Genomic DNA, 22,915 nt, shown 5'->3' with positions numbered 1-22,915 from the left:
ACACTTGTCGGGATATTAGTTGGAAGATCAAGATACAATAATATCTTTACAGAAATCAATTTACATCAAGTTAATCAATTTGGGATGAAGTGGAATTGCTCCCTCAAGTGCCGTAAGTTACAAGGGAAGGATTCCTTGTCTCAGGTCAATATAAAAAGTATTTACAAGGACACAACTTGATTTCAATGATTTAATTTTTTTATTCCTTACACTTTTCTTCTCCCGGTAATCCTGTGGTTGTCAAAACATTCCTCCAGTTGTGCTCACGAATATACATTATATTTGGTATGTTTGGGTTATAGTTGACATAAGTTTTATATGTGAGTTATGTAAGAACCACTTTTCTTGTTATACAGGAGTAGTGTAAAATTATTAAACTTGGGGGGGGGGGGGGGGGTAGGGGAATGCTTTTACCAAGAGAACATGAGAAGACCTACAGTAATTAGGTAGTGCAGTATTTTTTTCTCTATCAAGTGTGTAGCTTTTAAAAAGAGATTCAGATTTCAGGTGCCGCTACATCATTTTTGATCATGTTACACAACAGAATACAATAATGCTTTTAACAATCTAATTTAGTGAATTCAATCCATGTCTCGAAACCATGGAAAGGATGTTTGGCTTGAAATAAAGAGCCTTTAACTGTAATCCAGCTGCAGCTGGTAAAAAAAAAAAAATACTACTTAACACGGGAGAAACGTAAGGACCCACTTACGAAATATGGATGACACCAAAAAAAAAAGTATACAACAGTTTGCAGTAAATTTGTAGAAATGTATCATGTCTGTCTGTCTGGGTTATAAGATGCTGCAATAAAGGGTCTACAAATTGCAAGACAAAATAATAAACAAGCACTTCTGTGCAGGATAAATACAGGACAATGATTTATTTTTCTACATTTGCCTCAGCCATTAGAACAGGAATAAAATCTCCAGTTTTTTAAAGTTTTTTTTTTTTTTTTATCTGAGCAATTATGTAAAAAGACTGAACCTGAAATACTATCATTATTCTTTTTGTATTACATGCGTGCATTTTCTTACATATAATCGCAGCACTTTACATACCAGACTAATACAAGTGCAAGATCTGAAGAAGATATGAAGATATTCTGTATCTTTTCTCCGCTTTCTCAATTTCCCAGATGTCTAACCTGATCTCCCACTTTTTCATTATAGGAGTTAATTCCAGAGTTCTACTACCTACCAGAGATGTTTGTCAACACCAATGGATATAATTTTGGGGTCAGAGAAGACAATGTTGTCGTGAATGATGTTGACCTACCGCCATGGGCAAAAAATCCTGAAGACTTTGTTCGGATCAACAGAATGGTAAGAATGTTTTTAGCTGCCTTAATCACTTAGCAGCTTGTGATGTGATATTATTTCTGTTCCTTGTAGCATCGTTTTAAATGTAATTCTGGTGGTTTTCGGCAAGCCCTAAACATTCAAATATGCCCGTAATCCCATCATGACAAAGTTAATTTGTAAGACAGTATGATTACAATTTGCTGTACAACATGCTTTAGGTTATATAAATGGAGGGGTATTGTACATGCTGCAAGAACATACAGTACTGTACAAGGCTACTTATACATATCGGTTTGTTTGAATGGTAACAGGATAGCAATTGACTGCACAAATTCAAAATATACATATTCCTAAAGGTATTTACATTTTGTGCTTAAAAATATAAATGACCTGGGTACAAAATTACAATATTGAAAGCACCATTGGTGTTTAATAAAACCATTCACTTTTCTAATAAATTTGCTTCAAGGATATTTTCCTCTTATATACTGCAAGAAAAGACTGTATTTCTACTTACAGAAGAAAAAACACTTCCTAACATTTACAGTATGGCTAATATTATATGATGCATTTCTAATCTTTCCTAAAGGTGTGCATTTTACATTGAATATGTATGTGGGTGCAATAAAGATGTCTAGGTATTGGTCAGTGTGAGCTGTTTTTAAAGCAGCAGTACTACATTCCCTCTTTCCCCCCCTCTTATATGTATATGTAATGCATGTGAAAATTTATAATTTTACCTAAACTGGCAATTTGGTGCTCCTGTTACACATCTGTCAAAATCCTTACGTGTTACTAACATAATGGCTGTTTCAGTCAGTGTAACTCAGCAGCTACAATGTATTCTTAGATTACTAAGGTAAAATTATCTATTGTTACAGTTTGCAGCTCAAACTGCTGGGAATATTGGCAACAAATTATCACACACAGCAAAGTTTACAGAGATCCTGCACTGCTTGGGAGGTGGGCTAAACTGTGCTATAGAAATTAAAGGATGCTTTAAAACTCATTAAAATGGCACTAAGAATAGAATAATAAAAATGTAAAAAATTTAGTAAGTATTCGCTAATGCAACAGAACTGATTTATTTAAAAACAAAAAAAATATTTCACGTGTTGCTGCTTTAAAGCATTATACTTACCCCTTTCTTTTTTTCTTTCTTTTTTTTATTGAACATTATTCCAATTTACAAAAATAAACCATATGTTACATACAAATAAAGGAATCTTGCATTCAAAAGTACAAAGGAATGAGCCAAAATAGAGATAGAAATCGGCATATTAAGATTCTCCCTTCTTAATAAGGTACTAGGTCAATATATATATATATTTTTTTTAGATGTAATGCTTTCAGATTATTAGATTTGTTGTTTTTTTTTAAATTGAGTAATTGGGAATGGAGTTTTAAGAAGCCCGTTGTGATGTCTGAAATTCGGTGGAAAGCAATCATCAAAAGGAAATCTTGTTTTGTTAAGGAACAAATGCTAAAGTGCTTTTGATATTGGCCTCGAAAAGTGGTGGTGTCTGATGACCTGTGGGAAATGGCATAGTAGATGTTTTAAACATTCAATTTATACATCAGGGGGATGTTGTACTAGTTTCATTTATCCAGAGAGAGCCAGCGTGATTACTGCTGACTTACTCATGAAACATTAATAAAGCATTGTGTTCAATGCTAACACGGTTATAGTCTGACCTCAGTGATGTCACAGAGGACAGAAGCAGTAAGTACTCCCTGATAACATTACCCTAATGCTAGCTTCATCAATCATAATCTTCCAGTAGAAAGGAGGCTTTCACAGATGTGCATCTGCAGCCTTATTCAGCCCCTCAATCCCTGCAGACTTCAATTGATGCCGATAGCCAAAAATAGAACAAACACATGAAGGCAAATGTCTAGTTTATTAAAAAAAAAAATGGCATTATTTATGAACAAAATTAAAGGGAATGTACTTTTACATTTTTTTATTCTATGAAATTTACACTAAAATGTAAGGGCTGCCTGCTGGACTCATCACTCAAGACCTAAAATAATGAATTGATTTGAATACAAACAAAGACTTGACATTGGCAATCAATATCAGCCATTTTATTTGTTTTGGTTGATGCGGAGCACACCAGCTTGACATCGAGGAAAAAGTATTTCAGCAATGAGCACAACACTAAAAAACGGGTTGGATACATCAACCTATTCTAGGCAATTGGTTTGTCAGTTATAAAGGCTATTAACAGTCATGATAGGCATTATAGATAATTCAACATCTCAAACACAATTGTCACATTTTGCTAGAGAAGAGTCTACCATGAAATATAGATAGAGGAGAGTCCTGTGAGTAGCCATTGACTTATACCTCCAAAAACACTTATCATCTATACAACACATGGATGGATAGATACCTGTGAACACACCTGAGGTACCTGGAAATAGGCTACTTTGCATATCCATGTTGGCTTATTTACCAGCTATCTGAGGTTCGAAGTTCGAAACAATGACACATTTTGCAAGGTCCGCACGTTGGTCGCAAAGTACGCACTTCTCCAATAGGCATTTAAGACATTTTCTGTAAACTGCAAATTAGATGGGGCATGACCAGGGAGGCTGCCAGGCGGTTCCCCTCTCCCCCCGCTTGTCCCCACATATACCGCAAATAAAGGCAGGAGACCGGAAACTGGAGTTAAAATGGCTGCGGCTATTTATTTATACATAAAATTACGAGGGGTAAATGCCACTCCCTGCCAGAGTTCTCCTTTGGCAGGAGGGGGAGGGGAGGATCTGGCGGGCAGTAAAGAGGCCAGCCCTCTCCCCCCCCCCCCTCCTCTGGTCATGAAACCCCCCCCCCCCGGGTGGGTTGCTTTACATTGGAGTTAAACTATGATTTTTGGCAATTAATTGCAAATACATTTCCACAACACCAAATTTGAGACCAAAGCAACATGTGAACTTATGTCAGCACACGGACAGCAGACATATTTAGTTTAATTAATGTTTTTTTTATATAGTGGGCTAATCAGGGCTCTTCGGTACAAATGTGCATACCCAGGTGAAACACAAGTAGTTAAAGGGTTAATAGCCCTTGGCTTAAAATAAAGATTATAGGAGTGAATCCAACATAAAAGAGCTTGAAATATAGTCAGTCCAGAGGGATTGCTGAACTGGAAGTGTGTTGGTGTCTTTTGCAATTTGCTAGTTATAATTCCTGTCTCTGTGTTTTGTTTAGCTGTTCGTTAGGTTTGTCATGACTTGCGTTGGTTCTTTAAAATAGAGCCGTTCTTGGATGTCTGACGGTGGCTAGCAACAAAATCAGGGTTTAGTCTTAACCATTTAGCTTAAAAACACCCTTCCCTCATTCCTTCCCCATTTGAGAATATGAAAATAGCCTGTAACGTGTGATCAGATTTCAGTATATGGTCACCTAAATCACTGTGTTTTTCAGTTACTAGAGGTTGATTTAAGAGCCGGACTTCAGTGTATTTTATAAAGGATTGAATGCCAGTTGAACAGATGTGTAGATTAATCAAAGCTATTGAAACTGTGCAAAATACTGTTCATAGATAAATACAGGCACTCTTTATATTATAAGCACCTTGCACTCCAATTTAAACTCTGTACTTCAGAATGCTGAAAGAGTGTCTCAGTGAGTAAAGGCTCTGAAAACAATGAGCCTGGTTCAAATCCCAGTGTCTGCTCCTTGTGACCTGGGGCAAGTCAATTTATTTCCCTGTGCCTCAGGCACCCACACACAGATTGTAAACTGTACGGGGCGGGGACCTATTCCTGCAAACATTCTATATACAGCACTGTGTATACTGTCGGTGCTATACAAGGGAGATGAGCATTGTCCTTGCCATACGGCTGCTACTCCATTGCTAAATGTTAGCTCTTTTCATCCACACCTGACGAACGTACCACACAGATATTCCTTCCAAGTACATTTCCTACCAGCGTACATAGTTTGTTTTATTCATTAGATCCTATTATTTGCACATGGCAGCACAGACGAATGCATTCTATTTTTCATATATGCAAAAAGAAAATCATTAATGACTTCTAGAGAAAAAGAAAAAGAAATCAAATGCCAGCATTGCAAAAGTAGCCAGGATTGAAATTCGGCAGAAGAAATATGGAAACCGTACGCTTGGATAACTTTGACATTGTAATGTAATAAGCAGTGTACAGTATCTCAAAACAACACTGCCGATGATTAAATAAAGCACTATTCATAACTTGGGTATCTGTTGTATAAATCACTTTCAGTAATTCCAGCTTTGAAACATTAATATTATTCTATAACCCATTCAGGCCTGGACAGGCCACTAAGCTTCACAAAGCCTTTAGGTCTGTGCAGCACAGAAGGAGTTAAAGGAAAAAGCTGAGGCAGGAAAAATGTGAAACACAGCCCACTGTAGCCACCTAGACCTCTGCTCTCTGATGTGCATAATTAGATAACACAAACGCTTTCTGAGGCTCGTGTATGAATCTTTAAATATGAAGCTGATAAAGACCAAAAATCTCTGCATACATTACAGCAGCATCTTCATGCCGACATCTACACCAAGTTTGTAGCAGATATACGCTTTTAAATCTGATTTTCTCTCCTATATCAAAGAACTGTAAAAGTGAAATGTTTGTGTAATATTATCACCTTAACCCTTAAATTTGAGTCCCACATCTATCTGTTTCTCTCCCTTTCTCTCTCCCTCCCCCTCTCCCTCTCTCTCTCCCTCCCTCTCTCCCTCCGTCCCTCTCTCCCTCCCTCCGTCCCTCTCTCCCTCCTTGCAGCAGGACGGATTTGCCTGCATCAAGATATTGGGGAGCCTTACCAGTCTTATAACCATAACAAGGCAACAATATATTTGGCCATAAAAATGCTAGAATGTTTCTTTATATCCTGTTCTGAGGGAGAATTATAACCATACAATTTCCAAGCAAAGGAAATGTCACCCGTCAACAACAATATAGCTAAACAGAGTATGTTAAGAGGCTTTGTCACCTGAATGATAGAGTTTGCTCTCTCATCAAAGGGGCTAAGGACATCTAACATCCAAGCCTATGCAGTAAAAAACCAGACATTCTTGGAATTGGCTTTAATAAGGCTCATTAGTTGTGGAAAGTATGTAAGTATGTGAATATTTATATTTCATTTTAACTTTCCTTCCAGGCCCTGGAAAGTGAGTTTGTGTCATGTCAGCTGCATCAGTGGATAGATCTTATCTTTGGTTACAAGCAACGAGGACCAGAAGCCGTGCGCGCACTAAATGTCTTTCACTATGTAACATATGAAGGCTCTGTGAACTTAGACGGTGTCACTGATACTGTGCTCCGGGAGGTATGTATGCATGTGGTATCATTTTTTTCGGGTTCAATGCACGTTCCTTTTTATTTGATAAACATATCCCCTCAGTGCCAGAAATACCTTCAATACAATACAGTTCATTGCAAAGCTTTGCAAAACCACCTTGCTATCAATGGATCGAACTGTAACTTTGTGAAAATAGCTTTTTGTTTGTGTTTTGCTAATTTTCTTGATATGTTAGCTACAGGGATACAATATTCACAAGCTCCAGAAAAGGTAGTCATTCCAAACGTTAACCTAACTTATGTAACCCAACCTATGAAATGACTCGCCCTTTAATATTATCACTGAGCCATTTTTTTGGTGATTTTAATATAAGTATTTATATTTTAAATAAAAAAGGAAGAATTTATGCTGGGATTTGCTAAGCTCCGATAAGGGGAATTAGAGCTCCATCCAGCATTACCAGTCATTGACTTGGATGGCAGATCACGCTGGATCAAGCTCAGATACCCCTAATCGGAACTTAGTGAATCCCCACCTTAGTCCACTGCTATTTTTTAAAACTAACATTGCTATATTAGAATATACTAAAGGTAATAACAGTGTTCAAAAGCCTTCACATCAAGTAATTTTTTTGTAAATATATATATATATATAATTGCTTTTATAGTAGTTATTCTGTTATGTGTTTTGAATAAATGGCATTCATTTAGGCTAAAATAAGCACAGACCAATATCATGTCTTGGATATACACTGTATACAATATTAAGTTGTGTGGCTTATCTTTCTTCCTCGTTGGTTATATTAACATCTTATTCTGGCTATAAAAACCATCATCAAAATCTTCATTCAATGAAGAGAGTAGAATATTTAAATATAATGTGAAAAGTCAAAAAGTACAACAGCTGCTAGATGAGTGCTGCTGTGATGTGGAAGACATTCTCCCCATCTTCCATTGCCCAAGATATCTGCCATCTGGTGTATGTAAAACAAGTAATAATTTATACATTGCCAGGCTGTGGGTTTGTTGCTATTCTAGTTTATAGGGAGCAAACTTATGTAATGTGGAAGCGATTCTCCACCGAAATGGATATATGTAGCTTAATTGCCATTTTTAAGATGTTATTCCCCTACCAAGTGACCTTTTTTTTTTTTTTTTTTTTACAGTATTGGGACCAGGGGATCGCCCAGAACTAAACCTATTTTCTGGGACCCCTTTTTTCCCGAGATACTTATACCAGTACCAATGTTACTACCTGGGTTTTTACTCTTCCGTGTCACGTGTGCCCATAGGAAGCAACATATCATGTTTAAACACTGGCACCAGTCTGTAGTGTATCTTTTCTCTGGAACTGGGGGGCGGGGGTCCTCGAAGATGAAAATAGCATGGTTCCACTCGGGGGAATCTCCACTTCTTATCCTGTAAAAAAATTAATAAATGGTGTCGTTAAAAAAACGCACAGCAGAAAGGTTTACTTCCTTCAAAAATTCAAACTTCTTTTTGACTAGTATGAGGCTGTTTGAAGAAATTACATAGTTATACAGTACAAAGCATTAGGGGGTTTTACATTTGCTTTTTATGACCTGTTTCGATTATAAAATAGAATAGATAATGAATATCCAATTAGAAATGAATGATTCCGCAATAATAAGAAGCTGCCACTGCACCCAAAGCATGAAATAGCTCTGCCCCCCTATAACTTACTGTAATAATAAACAGGATAGAAATCTCCAATAATAGGAGGACGTGTATGCTCTCTAAAAAGGAGCAGCGTTGTTAGTCTGTAGATCTACTAAGTGTAGCTTTTATAAAGCAGCATGTTCATTTCCAGCTGGTACTCCTGACCATGAAGTTTATGCTTCTCAGATCTACCCCATTGTTGCAATTGTTTTCATAAAAAGCATTGAAAAACAATTAGAAAGCTTCCTGATGAAATGTATTATATGTAGTGCCCTTTGCAACCAAATGATGTACATACCATTTGACTTTGTGTCACTCATTTTAAAATACAGAATGTAAGTCACATGAAGCAAGGCTACTGCTTATGAAGGCAAATTAAAGTATATGTAAGGATTGCACATTTCATTGAAGCACCATTCAAAAAAGCACAGCAAATATATATAAACAGTGCTTCTATTAGGGGCCAGCACACAGAATGCAGAAGCAATCCCAAAGCAATGCTGAGTTAAAGCTTTCTTACAGAATGGTTGTTTATCTATCTTCTTGTAGTACATAAATATTTTTCCACAACAGAAAACTGCATGAGAATGTCACAGTATTTAATGATTTAAGATGAAAAAGGCAACCTGACCCCTTATCTCAAGGTATCACCTATGTATTAAATAGGGCTTGGGGAGATGTTTACCGACGTGAAAAGTAATTAAGTTATTACTCATATGATGTTACATTGATTTATTCAAGATCTATTTGAGCCACTGACAAGCAGAAGTTGAACATGAGCAATCTAGACAGGTCCAGAGGCCACCAGACCAGGCTCGCTTAAGCCTTGTGTTGGTTTTCTTCCTAAAAGCTTTGGGGTTCCTGTGAGTAAAAAAAAAAAAACGAACTGAAGTCATAGCACTCCAGCCTTATTTTGCAATGGATTTAAGTAAATGTTGACAAACCCAAGGATGTATATATAAAAAAAAGCATAAAGAATGTCTGTGCAGAAAATGATGCCAAAATCTTAGTTCCTTTATAAACCTTATTGCAGCTCACATCAAGTGTATAAAAATCGTTCCACTACCTTCACCCATATATTTCACATAACTATCAGATCAATATGATTAATAACGCTATGAACTAGTACAATAGGTAAAGTTTCCACAACTCCAAAGAACTTGTAGATAGTGAGGATACACAGGGAATGTTGGGAAGATAATGGTTACTAGTGTTGATGCTTGTCTAGTAGTAGGGGTGCTATGCTTTGAGAATTAGGAGAAAGGCGTTATCATGGGCATTTTAAAAGGTCCAAATGATCACGAAGAGTCTGATGTTTTGTGATAATTCCATAAGTAAGGCTCAACCTGCGAGAAGTCTTTGAGGTGGGAAACGTTTATATGAGATGGGGAGACGAGGTCGTCACTGGCAGAGACAAGAGGTCATCTGGATGTATTTTGACATAAGGTCTGAGATGTATTAAGGTGCAATGTTATGGAGAACTTTGTACATAGTGTTATAGCTGCAATTTTTTTATTAGATTCTGGAGTATATCTTTAGCTAGTGTTTGGATTATCAAAGGGAGGGCAGCCAAGAAGCAGGGGTCTGTGAAATGTGATACTGGTTAGGATACAGTTGCAGTAATTCTGATTGGACATTATGAAGACATGACATAATTTTGACTAGTGAGTGCTACAGTGGGTGAAAGTGGGTTACAGATTCTAGCAATATTGCTAAAGTGCAAGACGCAACATTTAAGGACTGCGGTTAATGTCTGGGGTTAATGTCATATTGCTTATGGTATTGAGAGTAGAAATGTTCTTCACAATATTTCTCTTAAATTTTGCATTTTCAAGTTCACATTGCTCGGAAATGACAAAAATACACTTTGGTGCAACATTTTTACTAGATCACCACTTACGACAGAATTTAGCCACTTCTTGTAAAACTGGCTGAATATAAAGGGATTTTTCTTCATAATATGGTGAGCGCAGAATTCCAACCGGGGAAAGATAATAAAAAGAGAAAAATATTGTATAGTAGTTCAAGAAATATGATGGCTGATTGAAAAACCAATTTGTAACATCATATTTGTTGAACTACTACATGATATTTTTACCTTTGTATTATCTTCTCCCGGTTGGAATTCGACGCTCCCCATATTACAATGAAAACTCTTGAACTAGTGGGAGGGTTCATTCTGGGTTTTGATTAGGGTTGCCAGGTATCCATTATTGAACCAGACTGTCCTGTATTTGGACAGACTATCCAGTAAAAAAATTGAGGTAATACTGGACATGTATGTGTCCGTCCGGTATTACCTCCCTGGACATAGTGACCTGACCGGCTTGGGGGGGGGGGAGCGCGGAATTTCCCCTATCTGGGAGAGCGCAGGGCTGTTGCAACGGGGCTGGACAGCTTCCTCCATCCTGATTGGCTGCGGCTAGGTAATGCAGCCAATTAAGTGGTTTTGTCAGGAGCCCGGTGGTGGAGCCAAGAAGAGGTGGAAACAGCATGGAGCCGTGAGAGGTGTGTGTGTGTGTCTTGAGTGTATCGCACCTTTCACCATTGTGTCCACTATTCTGGAGAAGCCACCTGGCAACCCTAGTTTTGAGCTGCGATTTGTATTCCATTTTTCTTATATACACTTTATTATCACTTTAAATTATATCGTCACGTGTTTCACGTTCTCATTGATTTACGTTTGTTGTATGATTATTCCTATTTCACTTTGATTTATTCACATTATCACATTAAGTGGTTAAGAAGCCTGTTTTATACTGTTTTGAGTATATTTATTTATAAAATGTTTTACCAGGAAGTAATACATTGAGAGTGACCTCTCATTTTCAAGTATATAAAGAGCCAGGTGATCTTGCACATTGACTTTTAATGCTTGGAAACATTTTTGGGTAAAGTTTGTTATTTTCACAAAAAAAATAAATGAATTTTTCTAAGTACATTTTGCCTGGTTTGCAAACTTGAGCGAAAATTTCACACAACTCTAATTAGGAGAATACTTGTTAATCGAGAATGAGAACTCGGGTATAGGCAGGGCCGCCAACATAAGTCTTGGAGCCCGGGATAAATGTAAGGAGCCCCCCAAACCCATAGCGTACCTTCCATGAAAAAACATTTTTAGGATGTAAGTTTTACTTAAATATTCTCTTGTGTTATTGGAAGACTGAAAAAAAATATTATATTACAATGCAATCTGCTTATTTTAATAATATTTTTATTAAGTTACCTCAAACGTTGTCAGGTATGGTGGGCCTGGGGGATAAAAGTGTGGGCCTGCGAGGACCGGGGGGGGGCAAAAGTAGGGCCTGGCGGAGGTTAAAGTACAGGCCGGGGCGAGGGGGGGAATTAAGCCATTGCCCCGGGGGGAAGGTATGGGCCTTGGGGTGTAAGGAGTATAGGACTATGAGCCAGGGGGAGATTACCCTTGGGGCTGGAGCATGGAGGTTAAAGGAGGAATTGGCAATGGCCAGCGGATGGGACCTTTTGGACGGCTTGTGTGGGGCCTAGGAGGGGCTGCTGACGGCCCGCAGGGGGCTTTGGAAGGGTTGCTGATGGCCGCGGAGTGGGGCCTTGTGCCATCAATAGCCCACAGAAGGGCCTGTGGAGGGTGGCGGGGGGGAGGGGGAGAGAAGTTTAAACGGGGTTGGGGAACTAACGAACACACACCACCCTGTTTGATCCTGCAAGTGCACAGCCAAAAAGATTCAAACACATTTTTTCTCACCTGGACTGTTGCTTATTGTTGCTCAGCCAGGCCCCACCCGTGAGGAAGGCACTGATTGGCTCTTGTAACCAGGCCACAATAAAGCTAGTGTGTCATTGTTTTTTTTTTTACTGACCCATGGCCGGCAGGGGGCCCGAACTCACTGATTCACCAGGCCCAGGACATCAGTCCTGGTTGTACTGCCCCACCCCCACCCCCCCCCGGGCGGACCAGGGTATAGGTATTTGGAAGGAGGACAATGTTGCAGTTCCATTTTTGACAGTTTGTGTTTGAGATACCAACCACACATTATATAAGTTATGGTAGGTAAAAAAAAAAGTGACAAAAACCCTACAGAGTGCAGCAAACAAAAATATAACTTGGGAACACATTCACATGTCTGACTGGTCTGCAACCCTGCCTTTCCCCATTATTTCTAAGTATACAATGTTTCCACTGCAGTCAGAGATTCTGGGTAATGACATGCAAATGAGCACACAGTGTCACCTTTTGTTTGTTTGAAGTAAAGTGGAGGTGGGACATCCAGGAGGAGTAGTAATAGTTTTAGGTAATAATCAGCGATGAGATTATATTGAACGCCAAATGTAGTGTAGGAAGGAAGGAATTTATTTTTCCCCTTATGAGATATCATTGGTTGATATGACACTGGGGTTTTTTGTTGGCCTTCCTCTGGATCAATATACTGTAAGTTGGGATATAGGATAAAGTATGTCGTCTAAATTTAGCATAGGTTGAACTTGATGGACATATGCCTTTTTCACCCTCATCTACTATGTAACTATATGTACAGTATTAGTTTACCAAGAGAAGGGGTTTAAAGGGAGAAGAGGAGAGGTCTTATGACAGAGCCACGTGGATATATATATATAAATATATATATATATAGATATAGACGTGTGGTAACCAGGGGATCCTGATGACCAAAGAAGACAGCACACTGCAAGGTTGATGTCAAAAAAGTGTATTGTGGAACACAAAGCCGCCAACGTTTCGGTCCTCACAATGGGCACTGCCCTGAGGAAGGTCCCGTTGTGAGGACCGAAACGTTGGCGGCCTTGTGTTCCACAATACACTTTTTTTGACATCAACCTTGCAGTGTGCTGTCTTCTTTGGTCATCAGGATCCCCTGGTTATCACACGTCTATATGCTACGTATGGGACAAGCATCTGCCTCCTAAACTAAACCGTGAGTGCAAATCTCCATACCATGACTATATATATATATATATATATATATATATATATATATATATATATATATATATATCTTGTTTAATTGACATAAATGTGAGTCAGACAAACTGCATATAGTCTATGCATGGGAGATTATATATATATATTATATTATATTATATTATATATATATATATATATATATATATATATATATATATATATATATATATATATGTATAAAATCTCCCATGCATAGACTATATGCAGTTTGTCTGACTCACATTTATGTCAATTAAACAATTTCCCCCTTGCACATATGTGCAGGTAGCATTAGTATTATGTTTAATGAAACATGCATGCCAAAATGAATACTAAAATGTGCAGAGTTGCTTGAGGGTATTGATTCATTCTTCCTTGACAGGTGAAATCATGGTTTCAGCACTAAGCACAGCAATTATGGCATTAAAATATCAGAAGATCAGAGGAACAGATAATATTCTTCCCTGTGTCAGATTAAAAATTGACACTCTTTGACAGTATGGGATCTCTGGCTGAGAAAAGTATGACATCTCAACTCATATTGCAGTTGTAAAGCAGTAATTTATAATGAACTTTGCAGTGACTGTCTTCTCCTGTGGTGAAACATGACATAACACTTGATGCAAAGCCTGCATCTCTTTCTAATATGTAAACCACAATTATGTTGGATGCTAGATATTATTTGGAATTGGCTTTGCTGTAAAAGGACATCCTAATCCTGTCACATTTCATTGTTTTTGTTGTAACATATGCAGTTACAACCCATTAAGCTATCCCTCTGCAATGCTAAGCTCTGCACTTCTTTGTGGCTATCTTGCATAAAAGGTTTAAAAGAACACATTGTTTTCAATGCACTTATGTTATTAGTGGCAGCCCAACATCCAGGCCTTTGTATTTTTTTTTTATTATTTTCTTAAACAACTTGGTGTAATGGGCTTTTTTAGAAAGATTAAATTATCCTTAAAGTAACGGGATTCCTGTTGCTGAAGATCGGTATTCTCTGGGTCTACTGATTTGGAGCATATAACCTACTTATGTTTATCTGTTTGAGTAATGATGGCTTCATAACTACTACACAAACGGTGAATGAAGCAAGAAAAAAAACAATTCAAATTTATTTTTCGATCTGATAAAAAGTCTAATTAGATACGATCGGAAAAAACAAACAAACAAACACACTAAGCCGCGATTTTCCATGGGAAAGTAAAGTTTAAAAAAATATTTGAAAGTACTTGTACAGTACCTGTCTGCTTTTTTATTCCCTCCCCTCCCCCCTCCCCCCCCCCCCCCCAATGTCTGAATCCGCTACATTTCAGTGTGTAAACATGCCACTGCCCTTGGTACACTTTCATCCTAGGTGGAACCGCTCCTTTAAAAGGCACTTGCCTTGCGAAAGGAAAAGTTGCCACATTCCAGTGCAAATGTCTCTGCAATTACAGGATATGTCTTTATACCCGCAGCTTCTCAAACATATTGTAGGTCTCCCTAGAGAATATATAGTGCTCTGTTACTCCAGGCACAGCATCATGCTAGGTCTATGATTTAAACAATGTGTTATAATCACCTCTTTACCATTTTGGGGTGTCCTCCTCTACAATAAAGATTTCATTTTTGATGTTCTGAACAGGATGAAGGGGCATCAGTAGTAAGACTGGAGGTCAACACGAGGGGCTCTAATCTTTTTTGATCTCAAAGTAGTAATAGTTGGAATTTTGAAATCCTAGTGAATATACATGGGTATAAAGTATATCTTCAATGAAGAAGTCATGGATGAGCATGTACAGTAGTGTAAAGCAATGTCATTCAAAAATATAGTTGGCCGACATTCAAGAAATGACAACAAGAATGCTGGATATGCTGGTGATCATTAAAAGTACATGAGAATAATTGGTCATTAATATAGTCCTGATACATACAAAGAAGTAGACTGCAAAAATAGAAGTTATGTTGCAGTAATAGAAGTGATGAATTCTGATATGTAATCTATGTTCTAGTGGATGTATTGGTTATGGAGCAGTGTGGATTTGTTATGTAGTGTGATACTTTATAATGGACCAAAATCAGTTCTTCATAAATGTACACAATTATTTTATCTATGAAGAACTCTTATGTTGGTCCATTAAAAGGTTTCACAATCTACAACATCTCTAAGCAGTCACATACTTGGATGTTTTTTTGTGTCTGAATTGCAGATAGATTGTTCATGTCTTCATTAGGACGTCTGTGTGTAGGATATTTAAATGATGCTTCATTAAAACGTACTGCAACATGAGTCCTGTTATCCCCTCCAACTGATGACAAAATACAGAGGAATGTGGAAATCTCACTTATGAAGCTAATATGTTTCATAATATATTTTTGACATTGGGTATGATCTTTTCTAGGCGTTACAGGGTTCATTCAAAGGAAAAGCTTTATTTCAGGATAATTCTGAAATGGACCCTGCCATTCACTGTAATTAACAACAATTTAAAGTTTAGTGTTAGTGCATTACTAATAATTGCTGTCTAAAAAAAGGCACAAATCCCTGGCCGTGAATGGTTTGAGTGGATACTACCTTTTACTAGCAATTTCTTAGTAAAGTTGTTCTCCAGGGTGATGGAATGGTCTTGTGGTTGGGTAGGAGCTCTTACAAACCATTATATCTGTCTGGCACCTCATGGAATGTGTAGAACTGACAAGTAACCTGTGACAAGAACTCATGCAGTTAATTGCAAAAGCACTGACATATTCCTGCTCTGCGTGTGCAAAAAATTATACTGAACATTTGTATTATTAATAGGTGTTTAAACCGTGTAGAATACTTTTAATGTGACGTGAGAGAGGATTTAAAAACTAATTTGAAATGTTATTCTGGAGCTTTTATTCTGCAGTTCATGTTTAATTAGGTCTTAAAACTGTACTGTTGCCTACTGTGCTACTTTTAAATAGGTGACCAAAAAAGCAGTGCTTACAGTAATTAGATTTTTTTTATTTATAGTCAAACCTAACTTGATTCCTACATTGGCTCAATCATAAAGAGCCTGTAAAATGAATTCATTTTTTTGAATGTATCCATTTTGCACCATGCCACATCTGTCAACAGGGGTATCCCAGGATGCCTTGTATCTAAAGGCAGGTCAGGGGCCAATAATACTTCCGTAAAGGCCCAACAAACCTAGACTTAGATATGATTAGATATCTCCATACTCCTCCAGATATATCTGGAATGCAACAGCATATTAAAGGACCAACAGCATAAAGCCCTTGATTAAAGGCAACCTCAACAAATGTTTTCTCTTCTAAATCAAAGGCGGCTCCTTGCACCCCTTCACTGAAAGGGCACCTAGTATGCTGAGCAAGCGCCTCTGGCAGCAAAGGATTTTATTTCATTTTTTAAAATCCAATGATTCTAGTAATTCAGAGCGTGGTGTCAAGAGATGAGTGTTTTCAACATCCTGGAAACGTGTTTTGAAACTTCTGCAATGTCTTTGTGCAGCAAAACAGGACTGTCACTAGTGCCAACGTTTCTGGCACGAAATTGGTTAAATGTAAACGATAGCTATTTTTTTGCTTGTATTTTTTTTCCAATTATTAATAACGTTATAGAACACAGCTTCTTTAATGATCAGCACTAAACAATGTTTTCCCATGTACTATCATCTTAACAATATTCTTCTTATTCATAAATAGACACCCACACATTTCCTCTTACTGGGAAATGTTGTTAAGGTATCTCTATGCACAGTGCTGAAAACACGTATTAATATGTATATGTGTGTTCTGTGAGAGGCTGAGAGATCTCTAGTGTTTAACTGCATGTCTTCACAGGTTAACATTCTCACATATAACCCAGCTCCTGTAATAAGAATGGTTAGTTGGTTAACTGAAGCATGCTTGAGAGAAAGCAAAGCTTGTCTACAAAAATACTAACACTTGGATGACTCTGCAGCCTGGGAGAAGAGCACCCGGCAAATTTTCTGGACTTTTTTCATGGCTGACTTGGGATGTGCTTGCATTGTCAAATAGTGTGTTGACCTATCTCTTTGATGCATATTGATTATGACAATCACTCTTCTCTCCCTGCAGGCAATGGAGGCACAGATACAGAATTTTGGACAGACGCCATCTCAGTTGCTTATTGAGCCACATCCGCCTCGGAGCTCTGCCATGCACCTGGTGAGAGAGCCGCTTGTTGGGAAATTCATTTAATTCAGATAGGAGGATCTATTCTCCATTCCTAATATAGCATTTCCAGGGACTTCATTGTGCTTAGTGTTGTTGTTTTTTTTTTTTTTATTTGTATGACTAAATCCACAGGATCCATAGCATTGCAGCATCCATTTTTGTTAAATAGCTTAGAATAGATCACTGGCTCCCAAGTTGTGTGACTTCTAATTGTAGAGAGGTCTTCAAATGGTGAACTGTAGTCCCATGGCTCATAATCCTTGAGATGGGAGGACATAGAAAAGAGAGGAACAGAGCACAAATTAAGAATGAATAAAAATGAATTAAGGCACGATCGTTTATTTGCAAGAACCCAGTTTTCTCACACTCCTTGGAATACAAGATTATTAGGTGATTTGCTCTAACATTTATATTAGAAATTCATTGTGGACCAATAAAAATAAACAAAAATCATGTCAGACTTTATTGGTTTTCACACTTGATAATGGTGCGAGGAGTATTTCAGCAACTGTAAATCTTCCATGGATTCTATAAAAAAAACAAAGGTATCCTACATAAAATATTATTACTTATTGTGCCATGTTAAGGGTACTCCAATGGCGTTTACATAATGGTGAGTTGGTAATACATGCCTGAGGTCTAGAACCAAATGCACTGGGACAGATTAAGCAATGCAGCAGTAGAGACCCAAAGTGGGATCCGGTGACTGTGTACATCCCAGAGTTTGTACAAGTATCCGTCACCTGCTGGTTATATGCTTCCTACTTATTGGCTCTGCTTTTTAGCTTTTACAGGAGGATGCCTCCCTCCTAAACACCAGCAGAGTGAAAGGAAATTGAGTGCTTAAGCATTCTTAAAACTCTTGTCAACCACATACTGTGTGATGCTGGTGTTTTTTTTTAATAGACTCCTTGAAAACTACTTTTATCCTGTAGCTAAAGCAGTCCATCAATAAAGTGGGAAATCATGTTTCTGGATAGATTAATAAGAATTAGAAAAAGTGTGTGGTCATGCATGAAACACAATCTTATAGATATGATTATCATGAAATAATTCAACCAGCTGATTACAAACAGTACTGTATAGGGAAAAGTAATATCTTCAGGTACTCCAAATATTTGTTTGAGAAACATCAAAGATGGCTTGTATTACGTATTGCAAAGTACCAATGTTTTGGTCACTGTTTCACCTTTATCAGACCGTTGAACCATACAGAAAATGTATAGAAATTGACATTAAAAACCCAGATGACAGTCCCACAATATGGATCTGAATATATTAATTATATACTTAAGACTACTGAGAAGATATTTTCGTTCCACTGTACTATTTTCCTTTGCACATAGCCTTCTATTGCCTTTATATAGCCTTTTAATGTTTTATTTTGTAAACTATTGAAACATCCTATCCAATTTCTAATTGGACCTTTCTCCTTTCCCCCTCAACTAATCATACAGCTAGTTATGTTCTCGGTAGTCCCTTTACCAGTATTCGTATTTTTGTAACCTTGTTATCCTTGTGCATTGTTATACTAACCTAGTTTTCCCTTAGACCCTTTCACTAATGGTGTTATCCCTTCTGTTTCCTTCTGCTCTACTCTCCTTCTATTCAACAGTGTTTCCTTCCACAGAGCCCACTCATGTTTAAAGATCAGATGCAGCAGGATGTTATAATGGTGCTGAAATTTCCATCAAATTCACCAGTCACACATGTTGCAGCCAATACACTCCCTCATCTTACTATACCTGCAGTTGTAACAGTGACTTGCAGCAGGCTATTTGCAGTAAATAGATGGCACAACACAGTTGGTACGTACAGACTTTTTCTTGGCTCTTCCTCAGCAAGGTAATCATGGTTGTGTAATGAATACATTTTTATTGTTCATTGGAAACATTTCCACATACTCTACATAAATTAACTAGGCCTTTTGCTGTGTTGTTATCACACCTAGAGATGAGGAACTTGCCTTTTTGGGAAAGTGTAGAGGGGTTCAGAACTTACCAATAGGTTAGAAACATTGTGAAAAGTTCAAATAAACTTTTAAACTGAAAAATTGTACAGAAACTATCCAATTCTATTTTTGTATGTCATCTGTTTCAGTGATTTCTATTATGTGCTCATTGATGGAACTATTATTAATAATTGCAAATACAATTAAAATAAACTTTAAAAATCAAATCAGACATAAACACATATGAATACCAATTGTTTTTGAAAACCTCTCCATTTGTAATACATATAAAAAAAAAAATCATCTAAAGTAGAGGTACATCAAGTGACATTATTCTCAATGCAATACAACAGATCCCAATATTATTCATGAATATATGCCGCTGGACAATTTATAATAACGGTAATATTTTCTAGTGGTGTGATACAAGTGAGTCCTATTGTTATAGGGTATGAAACAGTGGCCAGTGCCAAAACAGCCAAGTACTTTCAGAAATAAGCAAGCACTGAAAAGAGTGCGCCCTCTTTTTGACAGAGAAACCTTTTCTCTGGTATGTCTGTTGCCAGCAAGCCAAGCGGTAGTAGGGAGGTCTTTGGAACACGCATGCATTATTAAAACATTATGGTAGCAAAAATGCTGCCAAAGAGACTACCAGTGTACTTTTTTTTCCCAAGGGAGGCATATAACCGATCAAATATATTTATTATGTGTAAAAGCTCTTTAGTGAAGTAGTTATTGATATTTATGAATCAGCGTTAAAACAATCGAAGGGATTCCACCTATAATCATGTATTTAATTAGAGAGTTTTCTTAAATCAACAGTAATAAACTTATACCTGACGAGAAGGATTTCTGTTGATATTTACTTTGTATGTAGGCCTGCGGGGAGCACCAGGCTACTCCTTGGATCAAGCCCATCATCTGCCCATTGAAATGGATTCATTGATTGGTATGTATGAAAAGCAAATTCATCTAAAACCAGATGGGAAAATAGAAAGGTTTTTGTCAATGCAATCATTTTGCTTAATCTCCCCCCCCCCACCACCACCTATCCTTGAATTCAATACTGTACATATAATTGGCCATGGTTCATTTGTAAAAAGTTAATTTATACATTGCAGACCTAGATTGTGATGCAGTATCAGAGTTGTCTATATCTTTTTGTAAGTATAGGAGTTCCCTTTCTCTCTTATTTTGTATTATACCTGAAACCTTTCCCCAGTAACGAGTAATGCATTGTCTGCCATATTGTATTTTGTCTCTCTATGCTCTCCGGGCAAAATGCTGTGAAGTTATATTCCCCATGCTGGAAAAAAGTTCTGCTTTAATCAAAACAAGGGGATAAAATCTTCTCCAGCATGGGGAAGCAGCTTCACGGCATATTGAATAAGGACAGATTAGGTTGGTCGCACTCCAGCTTCTCATATATTAAAAATGGTGATGGCCATTTATGGTCATTTATGTGGATTAGTGAAATTTCATGATCAATAATGGGTAGTACACTTAAGTTAATACATTTTCAGTGAACTTAACATGTCATATAGAACAGTTCAAGTATAAAAATTGGGTGTTTGAATAAATGAGCAGTATTACAAAAAAATCTTTAAAATTTTCCATCAGCTGGTAAACTGTGCTTGTACAGGTAGTCCTCGCTATCCAACATTTCACTTTACAACGAATGTCATATCCAACGCTTTACAATGCAACCCTACAGGCTGTTTTTCGACGGCGGAATGCGTTATTTGACGCCTGAATGCGTTATCCATCACTCACCGCCACTGATTAGCATGGGACACACTCTACAACGGTTTCACTATCCAACGCTACTCCCAGAACGGATTGCGTTGGATAACCGAGGACCGCCTGTACCATATAAATGTAGATATTATATCAAAATAAGTTGTTTACATTATTCTATTTACTTAACAGCCAATAACTCTGGTGTTAACAAGCGACAGATCACAGACCTCGTGGATCAGAGCATTCAGATCAACGCGCACTGTTTTGTGGTCACAGCTGATAACCGCTACATTCTTATCTGTGGCTTCTGGGACAAAAGCTTCAGGGTTTACTCAACCGAAACAGGTAAAGTTAAACTTGAAATAGATTCTTCCAGGACCTGTTACTTATTAGTTTCCTGATCCATTATATGTATTTTTCTGAAGGCATTTCATACTCGAGTTTAGAATTTCCATCAATGTTAAAAATAAAAATATATGTCTTCCTGTCCTAGAAAAAAAAGGTTGTAACAAATATGTTTAAGGATTCATTTTAAAAATAAAAAGCAAACAAAAAAAAGCGATACATTAGCATGCAATATACTGCTAGAATGGTGTCGTATTTATGGCAATTTAAGCACCTAATTTACCAAATGTTTTTTGTTTGTTTTTTACGATTTGGCCAAATTATGCATTTTTCGATGCAGCAGGGTTTTCTTTTTTTGTATCCTTGGCACAAAACAGGTTACTAATATTTGTTCATTTGCTTAGGAAAATTGACACAAATTGTATTCGGACACTGGGATGTAGTCACTTGCCTGGCAAGATCTGAATCCTACATTGGTGGTGACTGCTACATTGTCTCTGGATCTCGTGATGCTACTCTACTTCTGTGGTATTGGAGTGGAAGACACCATATCATAGGCGACAATCCAAATAACAGTACGTAACAAGCTGTCAGTGCAGTTGTATCTTCAATATTAATGCCTAGTTTATACAGTAGGTTATAGGGAGTGCGTAATTATTTGAACATCTGCAATATTATCGTCTGGGTTCTGTTTTTCTGCGAGAAATATTAAAGAAATCTGCAGAGCAAACGCATGATGTCCAAATTCAATGCAACATTTTTGTGGGGCCTTGTAAACGGATGGTCATTATATTATTTCCCAAGAGCCTTAATAAAACCGCAAGAGCTAAGGAGATCTTTTTTAAAACAACTGTATGAGTACTGCACCACCTCATAAATAGTCATAAAAAGGGAAGCACACCAAGGTAAGTGTTTAAAATTATGTTACAAATTTAAAGAATAAATATCCCCACAATGAAGACAATATCGAAATGTTGTTCAACAAAGCTCTCTAGGCGCTAGTAAGAGCATGCAGAAGATCTTTCAGCATTGTGTGTCTCTGAGACCACGCTTGTTTCCAAACAGCCGGAAATGATGTCACAATACCTCCAGTCAATCTCTACGTAGCTGGTGACACTGTGACATCATTTCTTTTTGGAAACAAGCAAGATCTCGGAGGCGCAGTGCTGACAGTGTGCTCTTATACATGCTGTTACTAGCACTGAGAAAGCTTTGTGGACCACTAGGTAGCAGGTTTGGGTTGTTGATGAGATTGTGGTATTCTTGACAGTGAGGGAGAGTTTTGGTATAGGGGTAGTAGTGTGGAAGGGAAGGGGAGGGTTAATTCCCACTTGTGATGCTAACCAGGAGTAGGCAATGTTTGATCATGATATAAAAATATAAACATCTTCATAGCATAGGACAGTTCATAAGACTCAGGATTCCAGATAGTCCAATGTTAAACACACTCCCATAGATTATGCCACTAGCCATATAGGTAAGTCTTATGTG

General features: G+C 37.5%; 1 protein-coding gene across 12 annotated transcripts in view; it reads left to right on the top strand.

The window, feature by feature from the left end:
- Nucleotides 1–22,915, top strand: part of NBEA (neurobeachin) — a 714,827-nt gene that overhangs the window by 661,450 nt on the left and 30,462 nt on the right. For 9 of the 12 annotated variants that reach the window (XM_075592113.1, XM_075592110.1, XM_075592112.1 and 6 more), the window contains 7 exons: nt 1,173–1,325; nt 6,463–6,630; nt 17,290–17,379; nt 19,004–19,196; nt 20,217–20,288; nt 21,269–21,424; nt 21,829–21,999. In XM_075592113.1, coding sequence (XP_075448228.1) covers nt 1,173–1,325; nt 6,463–6,630; nt 17,290–17,379; nt 19,004–19,196; nt 20,217–20,288; nt 21,269–21,424; nt 21,829–21,999 — 1,003 coding nt within the window. The remainder of the gene's footprint in view (nt 1–1,172; nt 1,326–6,462; nt 6,631–17,289; nt 17,380–19,003; nt 19,197–20,216; nt 20,289–21,268; nt 21,425–21,828; nt 22,000–22,915) is intronic. The other 3 variants (XM_075592121.1, XM_075592115.1, XM_075592111.1) reach the window with 1 other exon arrangement.

The sequence above is a fragment of the Ascaphus truei genome, chromosome 3 (genome assembly GCF_040206685.1).
Source record: "Ascaphus truei isolate aAscTru1 chromosome 3, aAscTru1.hap1, whole genome shotgun sequence".
Classification (NCBI taxonomy): Eukaryota; Metazoa; Chordata; class Amphibia; order Anura; family Ascaphidae; genus Ascaphus; species Ascaphus truei.
This window is presented reverse-complemented; position numbering and strand designations above follow the sequence as displayed.